At 33.0% G+C, this 15,730-nt stretch overlaps 1 protein-coding gene across 1 annotated transcript in view; it reads right to left on the bottom strand.

The window, feature by feature from the left end:
• LOC118190192 (protein Obscurin-like) overlaps window positions 1-15,730 on the bottom strand; it is a 735,887-nt gene that overhangs the window by 620,701 nt on the left and 99,456 nt on the right. The window contains exon 4 of the mRNA XM_085817109.1: window positions 9,671-9,721. Within this exon, the coding sequence (XP_085673235.1) occupies window positions 9,671-9,721 (51 nt within the window). The remainder of the gene's footprint in view (window positions 1-9,670; window positions 9,722-15,730) is intronic.

Here is a 15,730-nt window from a genome sequence, read left to right as displayed (position 1 = left end):
ATGTAACTGGAAAGCCATAATGGAATTATCTATATTATGTAGACCAAAACGAAATAAGTAGGCTACGAAAGGTACATGAGCTGCTAGAAGGTAAGGGTTACAGTCTAAAATATCGCGTCAAAATGTTCGCGGAGAAAACAACGCAGGGCGAAAAGAAAGCAAAGAGAAAACATCGCAGTTCTAAAATATCATGGTCGAAAATAAAGCGGTTCAAAAACTTCGCAGTTTAAAAACATCGTCGTCGAAAATATCATGCTAAAAATAAAGTACCTACTAATCATCGAATGACGATAACATCACACACATACGTTTTTGAAATCCCAGACTGACATATTATGTAATAGACTTTCGTCTTAACTAACAAATCGACATCCAAAAAATTGATTGCACGCTACACATAAAAATGTTAATGATACTTTAAGAATAAACGGAAACAAAACAATATATAATTTTCACTAAAACAGTATCAAATTAACAAATATCATTAACTAAGCAAATTTGTAGAGGTAACCTCAGTTATTTATCTTCCTTTATCTAAGCATTTTTAGACTGTATTTCTCAAAAACTATCAGTAAAACTTTGTAAAAACGGTTAATTTATTAATGGTCTTTATTAATTAACTATGTAAACTTAAAAGTTGCATTAATTTTCTACTCATTTTCAATTTTCAAATGCTGAAGTTTCCTTCGTATTTTTTCAGCAGAAATTTATTATTTCGTTCAAAAATATGAAATATAGAAGTAGAAGTATCTCTCTTTCCTTCTTTGCGCTCCCAAAACGTTATACGAGCAAGCATTTACAAATCTAAAACCATGTGTGCAATGTTATCGTCATGCGATGATTTGTGGGTACTTTTAATTTTTACCACGATATTTTCGACGGCGATGGTTTTAAACTGCGAAGTTTTTGACCGCTATATTTTCGACCACGATGTTTCCGCTTTGCTTTCAATTCTCCCACGATGTTTTGTACCACGTAGGTAGGACGTTTTCGCCTTGCGTTGTTTTCTCCGCGACATTTTCAACCGCGATGTTTTCGGCGAACACCAAGTTATAGCACTATTTGTAGAAACTAATTTACACGAGGGGATGGGTAAGAAGGTAAATTTTCTTCTTCTAGTGACTTCTTGTGACCATAAACATCTCCATTGTGACACAAGATCTTTTTCTTAACAAGATTTTAAGCACAACAGTGACTGCAGTGATCATTTATATGCGACTCAGCGAACGGTTTGAGGTCACAGAGGCCATTCCGCCTACTGTCCCTCAGCGTTGCACACCGTCAGTCACGTTTTCAGTGGTGCCGGCCGCTCCGACCTGTGATCTCATGGGCTGGAGAAGAACTATTTTTAGCGATGAGTCCAGCTTCGATTTGAGACTCAATGACCAATGAAAACGTGTTTGCAGACATCCAAGACAGCGGTGGGATACTCACCTGATTGACGTCCGCCACACAGCCCAACAACCAGGAATCATAGTATGGGGTGCGGGATGCTATTGATAGACGGACCGCTTTGGTTGTCATCTGTGACACTCTTAGAGCTCTGCGATACGTCGACGAGATTCTACGCTCCTTAGTTTTAAGCTTCCTTTCACGGACCCTGGGCTTACATTCCAACAAAATGATGCCTGGACGCATACGGCATGCCTTTCTGCTGCATCTCTTCGTGTCTCTCCAGTACTTCCCTGAACGATCGCCAGATCCATAGCCGTTTGGGTTCGTCATCCAATATATCCCAAATATGGGCTTGTCATCCAATATGTCCAAAATATGAATTCGTCATCCAATAGTGCATGTTTGGGCTCTGATGAGCAGCTGTCTCCGACTGTCCCTGGATCGCGCTGATCTAACTCACCAGTTGGAACGTGTAGGACAAGCAGTCTCGCAAAAGAACATCCGCCAACTCTACGATACAATGCCTAGCTGGATAACAGTTTGCGTCAGAACCAGAGATGGGCCTATGCATTATTCATTTGTTTCCCCCTCTAGTAGCTTTATTTCCTCAATAAAACATTTAATTCCTATTTCGTTTTCAATACATCTACCGATTTTCTTCCCATTCGGATAACTTCTTGTTGAATCACTTTTCATGTTGAGTGTACAATAAGAATAGAAGCTGTAAAAATTTCAAATTCCTCGATAAAAAGCAATCTTTGCTAAAATAAAATAAGCTGTCACTTTTGCCAAGTCATACAGATTGCAAAACATTTTCTTAAAATAAAAGGTGCTCACCAGCAGCCAAACCATAAAAATCACTGATCATTGGTAGTTCGTCCTATATTCGATTCGTCTAGGAGAATCTGAATTCAGTGTTTTAGTAGAATCTGAATTTATATAATCTCGGTCTTGATGAATTATGTAATTTTGAGCTTTTTGTTACATAGAATGCTTGAGTGCTGTTAGTGACTTGAAAAAAGTACCAGACAGTCGCTAGGTTTAAGAAAGGCCTCTAGAGTAGGGGTTCTCAACCGGTGGTAAGCGTACCACTGATGGTACGCAAAGAAGCAAATTATTTTTAACTATTAAATTCAAAAATTAAAACCCCAACATCCTGATTGAGTTTTTTTCTCAAACACTCGTAAATTTATGCAATCTGAGTTCAAGAGTGGTTGTGGTATTAGTACTTTGTAGTGGTGATATTAAAGGATTTCAGTTTTTGTTCAGATGGTACGCGTTAGTCAAAAGGTTGAGAACCGCTGGTCTAGAGTATACATATTATAGTATACATATTATAGTATACATATTATATGTATATTATGGTATGTATATTATAATAGGGAAAAGCTGAGTAACATTATTTATTTGCAAGCGAAAATTATAAAATGATAATCGTCGAATATAGAACCAAATTCTTACATAAATTATTATAAATCGTATGATAAGTTATTATTAGGAATGGATTGTTAAATACGGGAAATAAAATATTGTATGCTCCCATGAAAGATGAAATTTTTTCGCTCTTGAAATCTAGGAAATTTTATTCATAACCTATGCTTAAGTTGCTTTTTTGCGTAATTTCATATTTGTGTGCTTTGTTGAGAAATTACTTTGAGATCAGTATTTTTATTATACAACGAAACTTCCTTTTTAATGTCATTAAATTGACGAAATTTTTGTGTGCCATGTTTATCTGATGGAATTATAGTCTATGTAACAATAAGATAAGTGATGCAGTAGCGGGTTTTCTAACATCTCCTGCGGACTGGAGGAAGCCTTGCGGGAGTCGTATAGTATTGATTCAGAGTGAGGATTTTTTAGCTGAAATGCAAGGCCGTGTGATGAGAAAGTGACGAACCTCTTTTTTTTTTGGCGTCAGTTCTTTCCTACAGCTCCCCAGAAAACAATATTTCTCGCTAACTTGGCGGCTTTGGATCTGAGCCTGACATTGAACTGAAAGGTTTCTCAAAAAAGTATAAAAAGTGTTCCAATGACACATATGGCGCTGCCTCGGAAACTAAAAGCGTGCTGATCAGCTTTCTTGATAACTCGCTTGCTGACGTCTTTAAAAAACTAGTTCTGACACTTGTTGGAGAGTATATTAAGAATATGTTGGTACTTATGATTCCAAATATGATCCATTGAGGAGACTGTAAATATATAAAGCTTTCTCAGTAACAATAATAAGTTTCTTCGAATGCCAACATTTTCCCCCCCTAAAGTCATATTTTAATCCTTTTTGTTTTTTGAAATAGGAGCCTGTAGCAAATTTTTGATTCAATGAGTTTCAAATTTCTTCTGGTTACAAATTCATTGCTGTTAATGCTATAACACATGACAGTGTACTCACTTTCTTCCTACGTGGTTTTCTCATCCCACGCGTGATGTTATCTGTGAATGAAAGAAGTTGAGTAATCTGACAGCCATCCAATTATTCTCTACTGAGGTGCTTAAAAAACAAAATCACATACGTAGTGAGGAGTCGGGTCGTGATGGTACACGATTAAATGCGAAGCATGGTATCTCGTTAGGTCTTATTAAAAATGGTTTAAAATATGTAAATTAATAACTTTCAAAATGTATTGAAATGTGTAAAGTTATGAAGCCGTGATTTCCTGGACTTGCCGCTGACAAATTTAATTTCTGTAATCCTGTGCTGATGTATATTTTCTTTTGTTCTCCTGAAAAATGAACTAAATAAAAAGTGGGACTTTTCTTTTGAATATGATATTTGCTTTAACTACCATTAAGATGAAGTTTAAAGTCTAGCGAAAAGGAGCCCGCCAACGCCCGAGCGGCAAAGTCGGTGAGCACTGGAAGTTCGACTGGAGTTCGAATCTCGCCGAACGGGCGGGTGCATGGTAGCTTTCATGGTTTTGTCTATGTGTAACGAGAATACGAGCCAGTTTCTCCTAGAAATTCCTCAACGAAGGCATGCCTCCTCTTAGGCAGATAGATAGCCCGTGTATACTTTGCTACAATTAAATAAATCAGTTTAGCGAAAGTGCGCTTTATGCAGAATTCTGTTGTATCAAATATCGTACAGAAGTAGTGGGGAATAGTGGATTGCAATAAAAAAATTGCAACTTGGAAACGTCATTATAGTCGAAAACTCAAAAGAGCTTATTATTAAAAATTTTTAATTGTGAAAATATGAAAAATCATCAAATCTTTTCTTCTTTTATTAAATAAAAATAAGATTTAGATATAGAAAACTCTCTGTACTGTTGAATAACGTTAAAATTCCAACTCATCTGTATTGCTGAATGAATTTAAAACTCAACTTCTAAAGATTTTCAATTCTAAAAGCTGAATATTTTTAGGGACGTAAAATGATATAGGCAAAATATTCAAGTAGATTATTACAGTTTGAATAAAATTAATATATATAAAGAGAGAAAGAGAGAAAGAAAGACTTGCAATCTATATATTGCCACAACTTTTCCGTTAGATTCAAATATGACAGGTGATAGTGGACACGAATTGAAAAATTTTGCAGTCGGTCTTTTGGAGAATGTTTCCGGAGAAATAGTACTTCCACACTTCATTGGTGGCAATGCCTGAAATTTTCCAACAATCAGGGATAACATTTCCGCACAGCCGATCAGAAGAGATCATTCAACTTATCGTAACCCAGGTAATTTTTTAATAGTGTCCATTCTTGTTCTAATGGGTGTTTTTCGAACATGCATTTTTGAAAGAAATGAAAATAAATTTCATATTTATAGATGTAATTTTATCCCCATATGTGAATATTATATGAATATTTGTCGTATATGAATGTTATATATGAATATGATATGTCACATATGAATGTCATGTATGAATATAATATGTCATATATATGCTGAATATAATATGTCATCTATGAATATAATATATCATATATGAATATTTATTTATATATAAAGGTGATTTAATATTTATTGCAACATCTAAAGGGAAACAAATGTGCAGTCCGTAAGCGCTTAATATTAGCACTTTCGTGTTAATGGAAATTTTCAAGTGCCATGTGTAATGAAACCAAAACGAAAAAATGCAGAGGTGGATGGCGACGCAAAATGAAGCTGTTTTTATAAGTATAGAACATATATTTTAGTTCTAACATATCCGAAAAGAAGTTCATTTGTCGAATGCATCATAAACAAGTTATAGAAGAAAATGCTTCAATAACAAAAGTTTTAAAGATTATATCAATGGGCTGTTTGATGAGTAAAGCTGAAAATACTACGTTGTAATCACACAGCGCTAATGATTTAATTGTTTCTACCGATTTTACTAGTTTTCTTTTAAATGATAGCAAAGAAATTCACGGGGTTCTCATCTTTAGTGGTATAAAGGAAAGGCATATTTCGAAATATAGCACAAATTATTTCATGAATGAAATATTGAAATATAGCTGCACATAATGTTATCAGTTGCATCCCTTGCAGCTTGTGTAGCTCAACATTACGAACCTCAATAGTCCCCCTTGGGTAACTCAACGGGCGAAGACAGAGGGGTGATAATAGCCTGCTCTGATGCTCGATAGAGAGAAGAAGCTTTATAACAAAATCTTTCAAGCTTTAAAGAAAAATCTGACTGGAATCCGAACACATTATAAGGAATTTTGAACAAGGAATAATTAGTGCGATTTTCGAAGCACTTTTGTGACGCGACCAAACTTTGGTAGTACCAGAAAAATGAAGAAATCCTACGATGATTAGTATAGGGGTTAGTGACTGTGACTACCACACTACGCGTTCGAATCAAGGAATCGTCGATGTGGTAGACAGGGATAGAAAGCATGGATGTTTATCAATGTATAGTATCTGTGCAACATGGGACACTTGCAATGCTGGTAAGGCGAAAGAACCGCATTTGGACATTTAATCATGTCTGACGTCTTCACTTGTTTGAATGACAAAGGTGTGGTATTGACTTATTCCGAGATAATTTTTCATTTTTCATCCCCATACTCTTTGATGTAATGATTATATAATATAAATTACATGATGCATAGTATAAAAGCTTACAGTGAAGTTTTTATGTTATGTTTTTAAAAATAGTTTATTATTTATATAGTTGAAATCTTTCATATGACTTAATGCATTATTTATAGCAAAAAATGTTTAATCTAGACTTTTTTCTGCTTTTATATAATTCATTCATTTTGTAAAAAACAGTTTAAAAACCATTTTAAGACTGCGGCAGACCAGGCTGTACTTATACACAGAGTCCATGTCACAGCGAGATCTGTCTCAGTGATACCATCTTACAAGAGGGATTCATCAGCTTTCTGGTCATGTCCAAGTGAAATCATGTTGAAAGGAAACTGCTTTATTCTAGGCTATTTGTATTTAATGAGTGGTACTGAACTCAGTATGTGAACAAAGCATATATCTGTACTTTGCATATCTGTTAATGATCAGATGGAAAGATAAATCTCTACCTATACATTGTAATATTATGCATAAAATACAGGGCGATCTAAAAATAATAAATTAAATAAAAATTCAGCAGTAGAGTGACAGCCTTCATTCCTGCGAATGGCTTTCAGACGTAGTACGATACTCTGCTGAACGACACTTTGCACGGTGTGTGGGCCAAGTGTGACGGCCGTCACGAGATTCAGAGATAGTCGTGTTAATTATAACTCTAACTGAGGTTATTTATAATTCAACAAATTCATGTGATTTATGATAAAGCTAATTTATAACGTTTATAAAAATTTTCTTCAGTACTGTAATTTATAACAGGTACTTTCTAATGCCATATATTAATACTATAATGTTGTTTCATTTTCTTTTTCAGTGAAGTTTATATAATTCAACCGTAATATTTCACATTGTCTTAAATTTAAGTTATTTATCGTATTTTTTAATTTATAATTTAACACGTTTTTGTGTTTACTGTTGTACCTTTCTTTAATAATATTATTGTTCAACAGATGGCATATGTTCAAGCCATTATTTATTAGACTCGAGCCTCTTCCTTCCTCTGTAATTGCTTTAAATTTGATATATGGAAATGAATACACTTATTTTGCGTTATAAAAATTTCATTGTCTGTTTCATACATGTTTTTTTCTTTTTTTTTAATTAGTCTTTAAATTGCAAAATTTTATTTCTTGATAGTCATCACTTTGTGATTTTACCTTATCAGCTTTAAAATCTTCCCCCTACAATTTTACCTAACATCACTTTAAATCCTTAATGGAAGATCATTCATACCTTGTATATCGTGAAAATCAATTATTATCTAATGCCAACTAAGTCCATTTGTATGACTGATACCCTACCAGAATCTATCCGCATGTTTTCCCAAAGATAAAGACTTAACATGTCGTCAAAAGATGGGTTAATGCTTTCTAATTTGCTTAACATGTAAATCTAGGAATTTTAATTTTCCATACTGCATCGCCATAATGAATACCCTATGATTTGCTCTGGGATCTATATTATGAAAAATATGGTTTGGGCTTCAGAAAATTTATCTTTTACTGACTGAAATAAAAAAAAATCAGTTAAAAGCTGAAAATATTCTTGAGAAAAATCAAATTTTTCAAAGTAAACACTTCCTTTTTTATTAAATAATAAAAATAAATGATTTACACCAAGAAGAGGGTATGGATGACCTTTCATTCAGAATTTTGGTGATTTTAGAATAGAAAATAATTTACAGTATTGGAAAAGGTAGTAAAAAGGAGAAAAGAAAAAGAAAAAAATATATGGTGCTAAGCTGAACAAAGGTAAAAGCTTAACTTTTATGGCAAAAGTAATCGAAATCAAACTCATTATAATATTACTGAAAACAAAATAGAAATACTGCATACGTATATAAAACTGCCGTAAAACTTTATAAATATTATGAAGATAGCAATTAGAGTTTTAAGAAATTTACAGTGATTTAAAATTCAAGTTTGAAAGAGCAGAAGAGACTTTCTGTAATAATTTACTTTGTCTAATTGTGACAGTTATGCATGGGTAAACAAGGAGAGTCCACTATATCTATTGAATACTTTCATTACAAAGTGAGTAGGAAGCGCATAAAAATAACATTCAATTCCAATCCTGTATTTTTATAAGATATAATTCCAGTGCTGTTGTTTAAAAGCATGCACATTTGGTTTCATGATCAATTACCGAACAGAACAATAGTTGAGTGGATTGATTAGCTAATCGCTAGTTTTAACCTTCAGAGCATCAGTAAACGAAAATAAATATTAGATCGAATAATAAAAAATTTGCAATAGCGTTAGTTTTTCATAGAGAATTTTATACTTTGCAAATTAAATAACTTTTCTGCTGAAATTTCGGTAATTGTATAATACAATTCATTGAGATAAATTTTTAACTAAATATTTGGCAAATCTGCAATGGTTTCATTTCAGAGCGTTCACAAGGCTTTGAATGATATTTCATCTATTATAGTCACGGCTAGGTAAACGATCTTTTCGCGGTTGTATTTTCTCGAATGGGGAAAGAGTGAGTCGATTTGCGACGGATGTTGAGAGCGAATGTAGGTTTTCTGTCTCATGTGGTTGCTATTTTTGTGTTCAGGAAGGCGATTTCCAGGAGTTGAGAAGCACTTCAAAATGCGGAGGTAAACTTCCCATCCATCTGCCCGCCTCTTCACTTGTGCTCACTCCCTATTCATTTTTATCCTACGCTAGCGCAGTTAAAAGGAATGATGCTGTTGTTGCAAATAAATCGTTTTTTATTCTTTTATGGGATCCCTATACGCGCGAGCGGTTGAAAATGCAAGGTGTCATAAAAATGCTTTTGTTAGAGTTTTGCTACTTTAAGATATGCGTTAAAAAATAATTAAATATTTTTTGCCATTATAATTATTCAGACTTTAAATGCTAGAATATTTAATTTACTATCACTGATCATCTGATTAAATTATCATTTGCTTTATATTTGAAGAATCATCGAGAACCTACCAATACTACGAATATATAAACAGTCTAAAATTTTAATTACTTCATAAAAATACCGCAACAGTTTAATTTAGCAGATTCTTCCTTTCTTGTATACTGCTCTTAACTATGCATATTTATATTTTCATCAGCTGTAATTAATGGCATCAGTTCTGCCTTTCAGTGTACACCTGTGGTAAACTCCAGATTCTAAAATAATAACTTCTGAAGGTTAAGCGATATCTTTTTACAACATTTTGACTTTTCCGTGAATATAAAATAATTTATAAGCAGATGATTCAAAAAAATAATGAGATTAAAGAATCCTACCTTCAGCTGCAAGTTCTTCCATTGTTACATCTGTCATTGTATAACCGCCACCTAAGAAATAAAAGACTTTGTTTGCAACATTGTTCTCTAAACACAAATGATTTTTATACTCGTTATATGTTTACTAATATATAAAAGATAATATTTCAACATTTCTTTAAAGTATTTTTGGGTAAATCATGCACATGCCGTCGCTTTGGGTCTGTGAGGTATTTCTGAAATTATTATTTGCATTAGTTTATTTCATGAGAGGAAGAACGGGAAAACGAGTTTTTTTTTTTAAATAAAAATTCGAATTAATCATATGCTTAAAAAGATGATATTTAATGAATTACCTAACAGCTATTTATTATTCAATCATGGTAATACATCTAGTAATGAATATATTAAATCTATAAATGCATGCATTATTGATAAAAGCAATGCTAATTGTCAATGTCAAGATTTTGAGAAATTTCATTATGTGCAATATGGGTAATTCGAGGATAATTTTTCTAAAGTTTTTTTGAGATAAATTTTTGAAATTACTGTTTTTTTTCCCTTTTTATGTTGTAACATCATTAAAAATTTGGAATGGAATAGAAAAATATCTATATGTAATACCAATTTAGAAGTTGATAACGAAGCAAAAAAAAAAAAAAAAAAAAAAAAAAAAAAAAAAAAAAAAAATCAGTTATGAAGTGAATAGAGCTTGGTAATTAAAAGATGTTAACAGTCAGGCTGATTTGACACCTTAAAAAGTACATTCTTAACTTGAATTATTTAGTGCAATAGAGGCAATCTGCTCGTCCGTTTCTCTTCACATTTGCGTTTTTCTATATCTCTTCGTAACGATTTATTTCGACGGAGGAATGAGGAGTAAATTAAAAGCTTGTTTGACAGAAGAACTAGGGAGAAACTGAATGCGACGCATCTAAGATGAAAACCCGATTCAGAATAAATCAGTTTCGATTGTTTTATTTTTATTGATTAATTTAAAGTTTAATTCCTAAATTTGAAATTACTGTTGGCTGAAATGTTATCTAAGTATCTATATCATTAGCAGAATGCAAAAATTATGCGAGAACGATTAATTTTGAAATGATGGAGCTTAGAGATATTTATCATAAACAGTTACTATTTAAAGGATTGAATCGGGGAATAACTAAATTAAAAGAGAGAAAAGGGACTGTTTCAAATTAAAGTTAAATTTTTCTTATATATGTGTATTGAGTTTTTTTTTTTAATTTTTTAATCAAAAAATAGATAAAAAAATTTTTATCTGCGAAACATGGTAACTTAAATCTAGCTATTTTTATTCTGTGAATTGCACCATAGTGCCTTATATCCTGTTTTAAAGAATGAACCATTTTCTTTATCATAATGTAGTTAAAAAATATTAACTTATGACAAATACAAAGATAAAAAAAGTTAGAGGAATTCTAGTTTACATTATTAATAATACAAAAAGTAAAACGTCTACAATAAGTGATTCTTCCTGTTCTTAAACTCTGATATAGTTTTCATGAAAAACCTCAAGTTATGTGGAGCATGATTGTTTATGCTAAGATGTTTCGCATAAGGGTAAAATATAAGAAGTACGTTTTGCGGGGAAAAACATACTAACCGTATATCGCACTTCAAACATGAGTTGAAAGTTACACGAGCTATACACACGCGAGTTCAAATTTAAATTTTAAAATGCCGTCAATTTATAACTTTTTCCATCTGTGCTATAAGAGGGGGGCAACTTCTTTTCTTTATTGCTTTCAAAACATCTGTATTTCTGCAATAGGAGTAGCGTACTGTGTAGAACTACGTATGCAGATATTATCTAACTCTTTGCATCCCTTCAGTGCAAAAAAATCGTAAATTTTCTATGTTTAACTGTGCTAAAACTTACAGAAAACCCTGAAATTCATCATTATACTGAGTAACCATATGTGGAGAGAATTTCACTGCAAACGGAAACGTCTTTCGGGTGTTGTCTGCGGATCACATTATTAAAATTCTCACTTACATTTATAATTTCTTCATGTACATATTTTTTTATAAATTCTTTTCTGTATGGCTCCTAGTATGCTAACTCTGGCGTACTTTGCCATATTCAAATAACCTAAATCTAATTATATGGATTTGGTAGTAATGAATACACCTTTTGGCACCACGGTATTTTCCTTGGACTGGTTTCTGCATGCAGTGGCTTGTTAGTAATAACACTAACTCTCGTTTGTATATATCATCATCACAACTACTGCTTTATGGATTTCTGGTAAATTAATTAGTCAACACAGCCATCTTGTGCCTTTATCTTTATGTTTTACTACCGAAATATTAGTTTAATTTAATTCTTTTCTTTCTGCTTCTTTTCGCCACGAGGTTCGCTTATTTAAGAGTGTATGTAGATTTTGAGTGGAAAGCAGTTTTACTATGCAGTTATAGAATTTTACGATTAGGAATGTAGAGGATCTGACCTGCTGCCGCTGCCTTGCCTATAGCAGAAAGACTGTCAGCCAAAATAAAGCTTTTCTTGTTGGGATTACGGAGGCTTGACCCTGTTTGGTAAATATATATGCTCGAAATTATGTTGCGAACTAGGTAATCTTGTACTCTCTGCGTAGATTACGTTTAAATTATTGAATTTATATCATTCGTAAAAAGAAGCTGTGTGTTGAGACCAGATCTAGAGATAATTTTATTCTGTATATTTTTATTTAAGCACCCACTAATGGTGAGATACAATAAACGTAAAGTGTTTTAATTCTGTTGTCTGTTTGCTTGATGGTTAGCTATTTTGGTGGTGATCACTGCACAGATCAGAAGCAACACCTTATTCAAGTTGTATTAGTTAAGTAATTGGAATCCACACAGCTCTTACAACCATAGTAGACGTCGCCAAAATTTCAAAATGCTCCAACTATGCGCATAATAATTTCTCAGTTATAATAAGCAACATTTTATTTTCTTATGCGTTTTGCTGTATTCACATTCAAACGGCGTTTTGAAACAAATCACGATATTGTTTACGTTAAATTCAATTTTAAAGTATGCGTTTGTGGGATTTGCCTGCAGTGAAAGAAACTGCGGTAAATTTTGTGCAGGTATTTTAATAAATACTTCTGTTAGACATCAGTAAAACAAAGCTTTCCAAATGTTGAATTAAAAACCTTTTAAAAATATTTTAGGTTATGATTCCAAACATTCGAATCTTAAAAAAAAAAAAAAAAAAAGCCGCGAGTTTTGGAATCTTGAAATTTTTTCAAGATTCTTGACATTCAAAGATTCAAATGTTCTATCTTTAATTAAAAAGTATTCTAAGATTCTTAAAAAGAAATTTGCGTATTAACTAACATCAAAATCTGTGTTATTTATATAGCCTATATTTATATAATTCTATAATACTTAAATTTTTTTAACGTTTTTATGGTATAGAATTTAGCACGGTTTATGTCCACTTGTACTTAATACGTAAAAATTTATTGACTAGAAACCATTTCATCAGTCTAACATTTTTAAGTAAGCAAACTCATTTTTATTTATGATTTGAAATCACTTAAGTAAAGGTCTTTAATTTTACTTCTATACAAAGTCTAGATCCTCTGATGCAGGATGTATATCAGACGCTGTAAGCATATACAGTAATGCAAAATTTAAACTTTACATCTGAGATCTAAGATTTAGGAACCATATAAAAACATTTATATTTGGTTTTATTTTATTACTGGCCATTCAAAATTTAGCACCATGAATGAAGTATGAAGCTAAGCTTGAGATTTGATCCCTGCGTAGACTTTCATAGAACATGTAAATCATGCGCACTAGTTACGCCATAAAAACGGAGAACTGGACTAAAACTTTCTTATGACTTTGGAAATTCGCAAAAGCTTCTCAAAAGGAGCCTGATTTGTGGGAAGTCTCTTTACTTTGCAAACCATATAGCATATACCGATGAAGAAAAAGCAGAAAGTTTAGCGAAGTTACCCTGGATATACAATTTATTCTCAGTTCCGCTCCTGCTTACCCGGCCTTTATCGAGCATGTGAGTACGTACGTTGGTGACTAGTTCAACTCGCCTTTAGCTAACAATGTCAAGCTCCCGACTACGGTAGAAATCCAAGAAATTTTTAGGAAGCTCTATATAAGGTTAACTCTAGGCGAGGATGGAATTACGAACAATATGCTTTGTAATTTACCAAGGAATGCTTTCAGAAAGTTAATGAGATATTGAATACACGCCTCACGCAGTTATGCTTTCCTGGTGTACTGCGCTTCTCATAATAGAAGTTGCAAATGCGTTCGACCGCGTCTGTCATAAAAGACTAATTTACAAGGTATGTGCTATCTCTGAATTTTAGCAGAGAATGATTCTCATTCTTAAGTCTTTCCTCGAAGAGCGCACCTTCGCAGTAAGACAAGGCTCAACATAGACTTCCTTGAAGAACTGCTGTGCAGTAGTTCCGCAAGGCTCCTGTCTTGCTTCTGTGATTTACCTCTTCTTTTTAGCGGATTTTTCCTAACCCAGGAAATGACTACGATGAGATCTTGGCCTGCTATGCAGACAATACCATAGTTGCGGTAAATTCATTTTCACCAAACCAAGCAATTAAAAAATTGCCGGTCAAATTTTATTAAATTTTAAAGTGTTGCCAAAAATGAAGGATATCAGTTAATGAAAGAAAAAGATACCAATGAATGAAAGTCAGCTGCTTGTAGTAGACAGCACAAGACCAAGCGTGAAATACAGAAAAAACTTAAATTTTTTAATAAAGAGATACCACCGAGAGTAACCAAAGCCAAAAGTATCTGGAAGTTATCCTTAGCCACAATCTTAAATGGATTACATACTCTATTGATTAGAGTATACAATCCATTTAAGATTCATACTCTGCTTTTGAATCAACAAAAACTGTATACTTTGTTGATTGACACCAAGTATGTAATTAATAGAGCCTGCATAGTAATACATCAATCCTAGCCCTTACTTTGGTTATCGAGAAAATCTGGACCCTTCATAATGAATATCAGGCCTGTTTTATGATATGCATCCCCATCCTGGGCAGCGGCTATTCCGGCAGGTAATAACATAACTACAAATTATCCAAAGTAAGGTGCTTCGCATTATCACTAATACTGGTATTTTTATCAGAAATTCGACGGTGCATAGGGACTTAAAATTCTCTCTGATTAGTGAGAACCTCAGAAATACCAACGAAAGGTTTTTTTGCTAAAGCAATTAACAGCCCCGCTGCGCACTTAACTTCGTTTCCTAATTGGTAGTTTATTGTACATACTTACAAATATTTCAACTCTTTTCTATGTTTTGATTTATAATTTACAACTATTAGTACATGTTTGAATTGTACATAGGATTTTGATTTTTTATTTTCCCTTACATTTATATTACTATGCATATTGTGTTCTTAATGTTTAAAAATTTAGAACTCTGAATAGGACCGAGTATTTAAAATTTTTCATGAACATACTCATGTTGTACATAGTTTGATTTTACTTCTTAACTACATCAATCACTAGTGTGGCGTTTAAAACTTCTGGCAGTTCTATTGTTTCATAGTTACATTGTAAGGATCTTAAGTTTTACTAACGTTTATTTTATTTTAAATCTTTACTATCACTTCTTATTTTCTACTTCCGGCCAGAATTATAAGCGTGAAGGATTTTATGCAAAGTTGTCTGGCGAACGCCAAGTATTTAAGTGTGGCCTTTTTGCCAAGCAAGAGAGAGGAAGCAGTGAGTTCGAAGCAGGCCGCTTACCTTAGAAGTTACGCAGTTGCTATTTGCCTTCCGGGCCAGAGGTATTAATCCTCTTGATAAATTAAACGTATTGTAGTGTTCACAGTCTCTGTGCTACATACGCTTCCTGTTATTTTAAGGCCAATCTTACACGTGTATTATTCTAAAGTTAAATTAGAGTTTAGTTTTATTTTGATATCTTTTACGTTAGACCCAGAGTGGAGGGTCATTGTATTCCGAAGTACGGAAGTCATTGTATATAAAGAAAAATAAAGGGTTTTGTATACCCTTCGTCTGTATCCTGTCTACTTACTGCAATTAGTGAACATA

The sequence above is a fragment of the Stegodyphus dumicola genome, chromosome 5 (genome assembly GCF_044657685.1).
Source record: "Stegodyphus dumicola isolate Sdum_Otavi_A_Nest chromosome 5, ASM4465768v1".
Classification (NCBI taxonomy): domain Eukaryota; kingdom Metazoa; phylum Arthropoda; class Arachnida; order Araneae; family Eresidae; genus Stegodyphus; species Stegodyphus dumicola.
The sequence above is the reverse complement of the archived record's forward strand: the minus strand, read 5'-3'. Positions and strand labels throughout refer to the sequence as shown.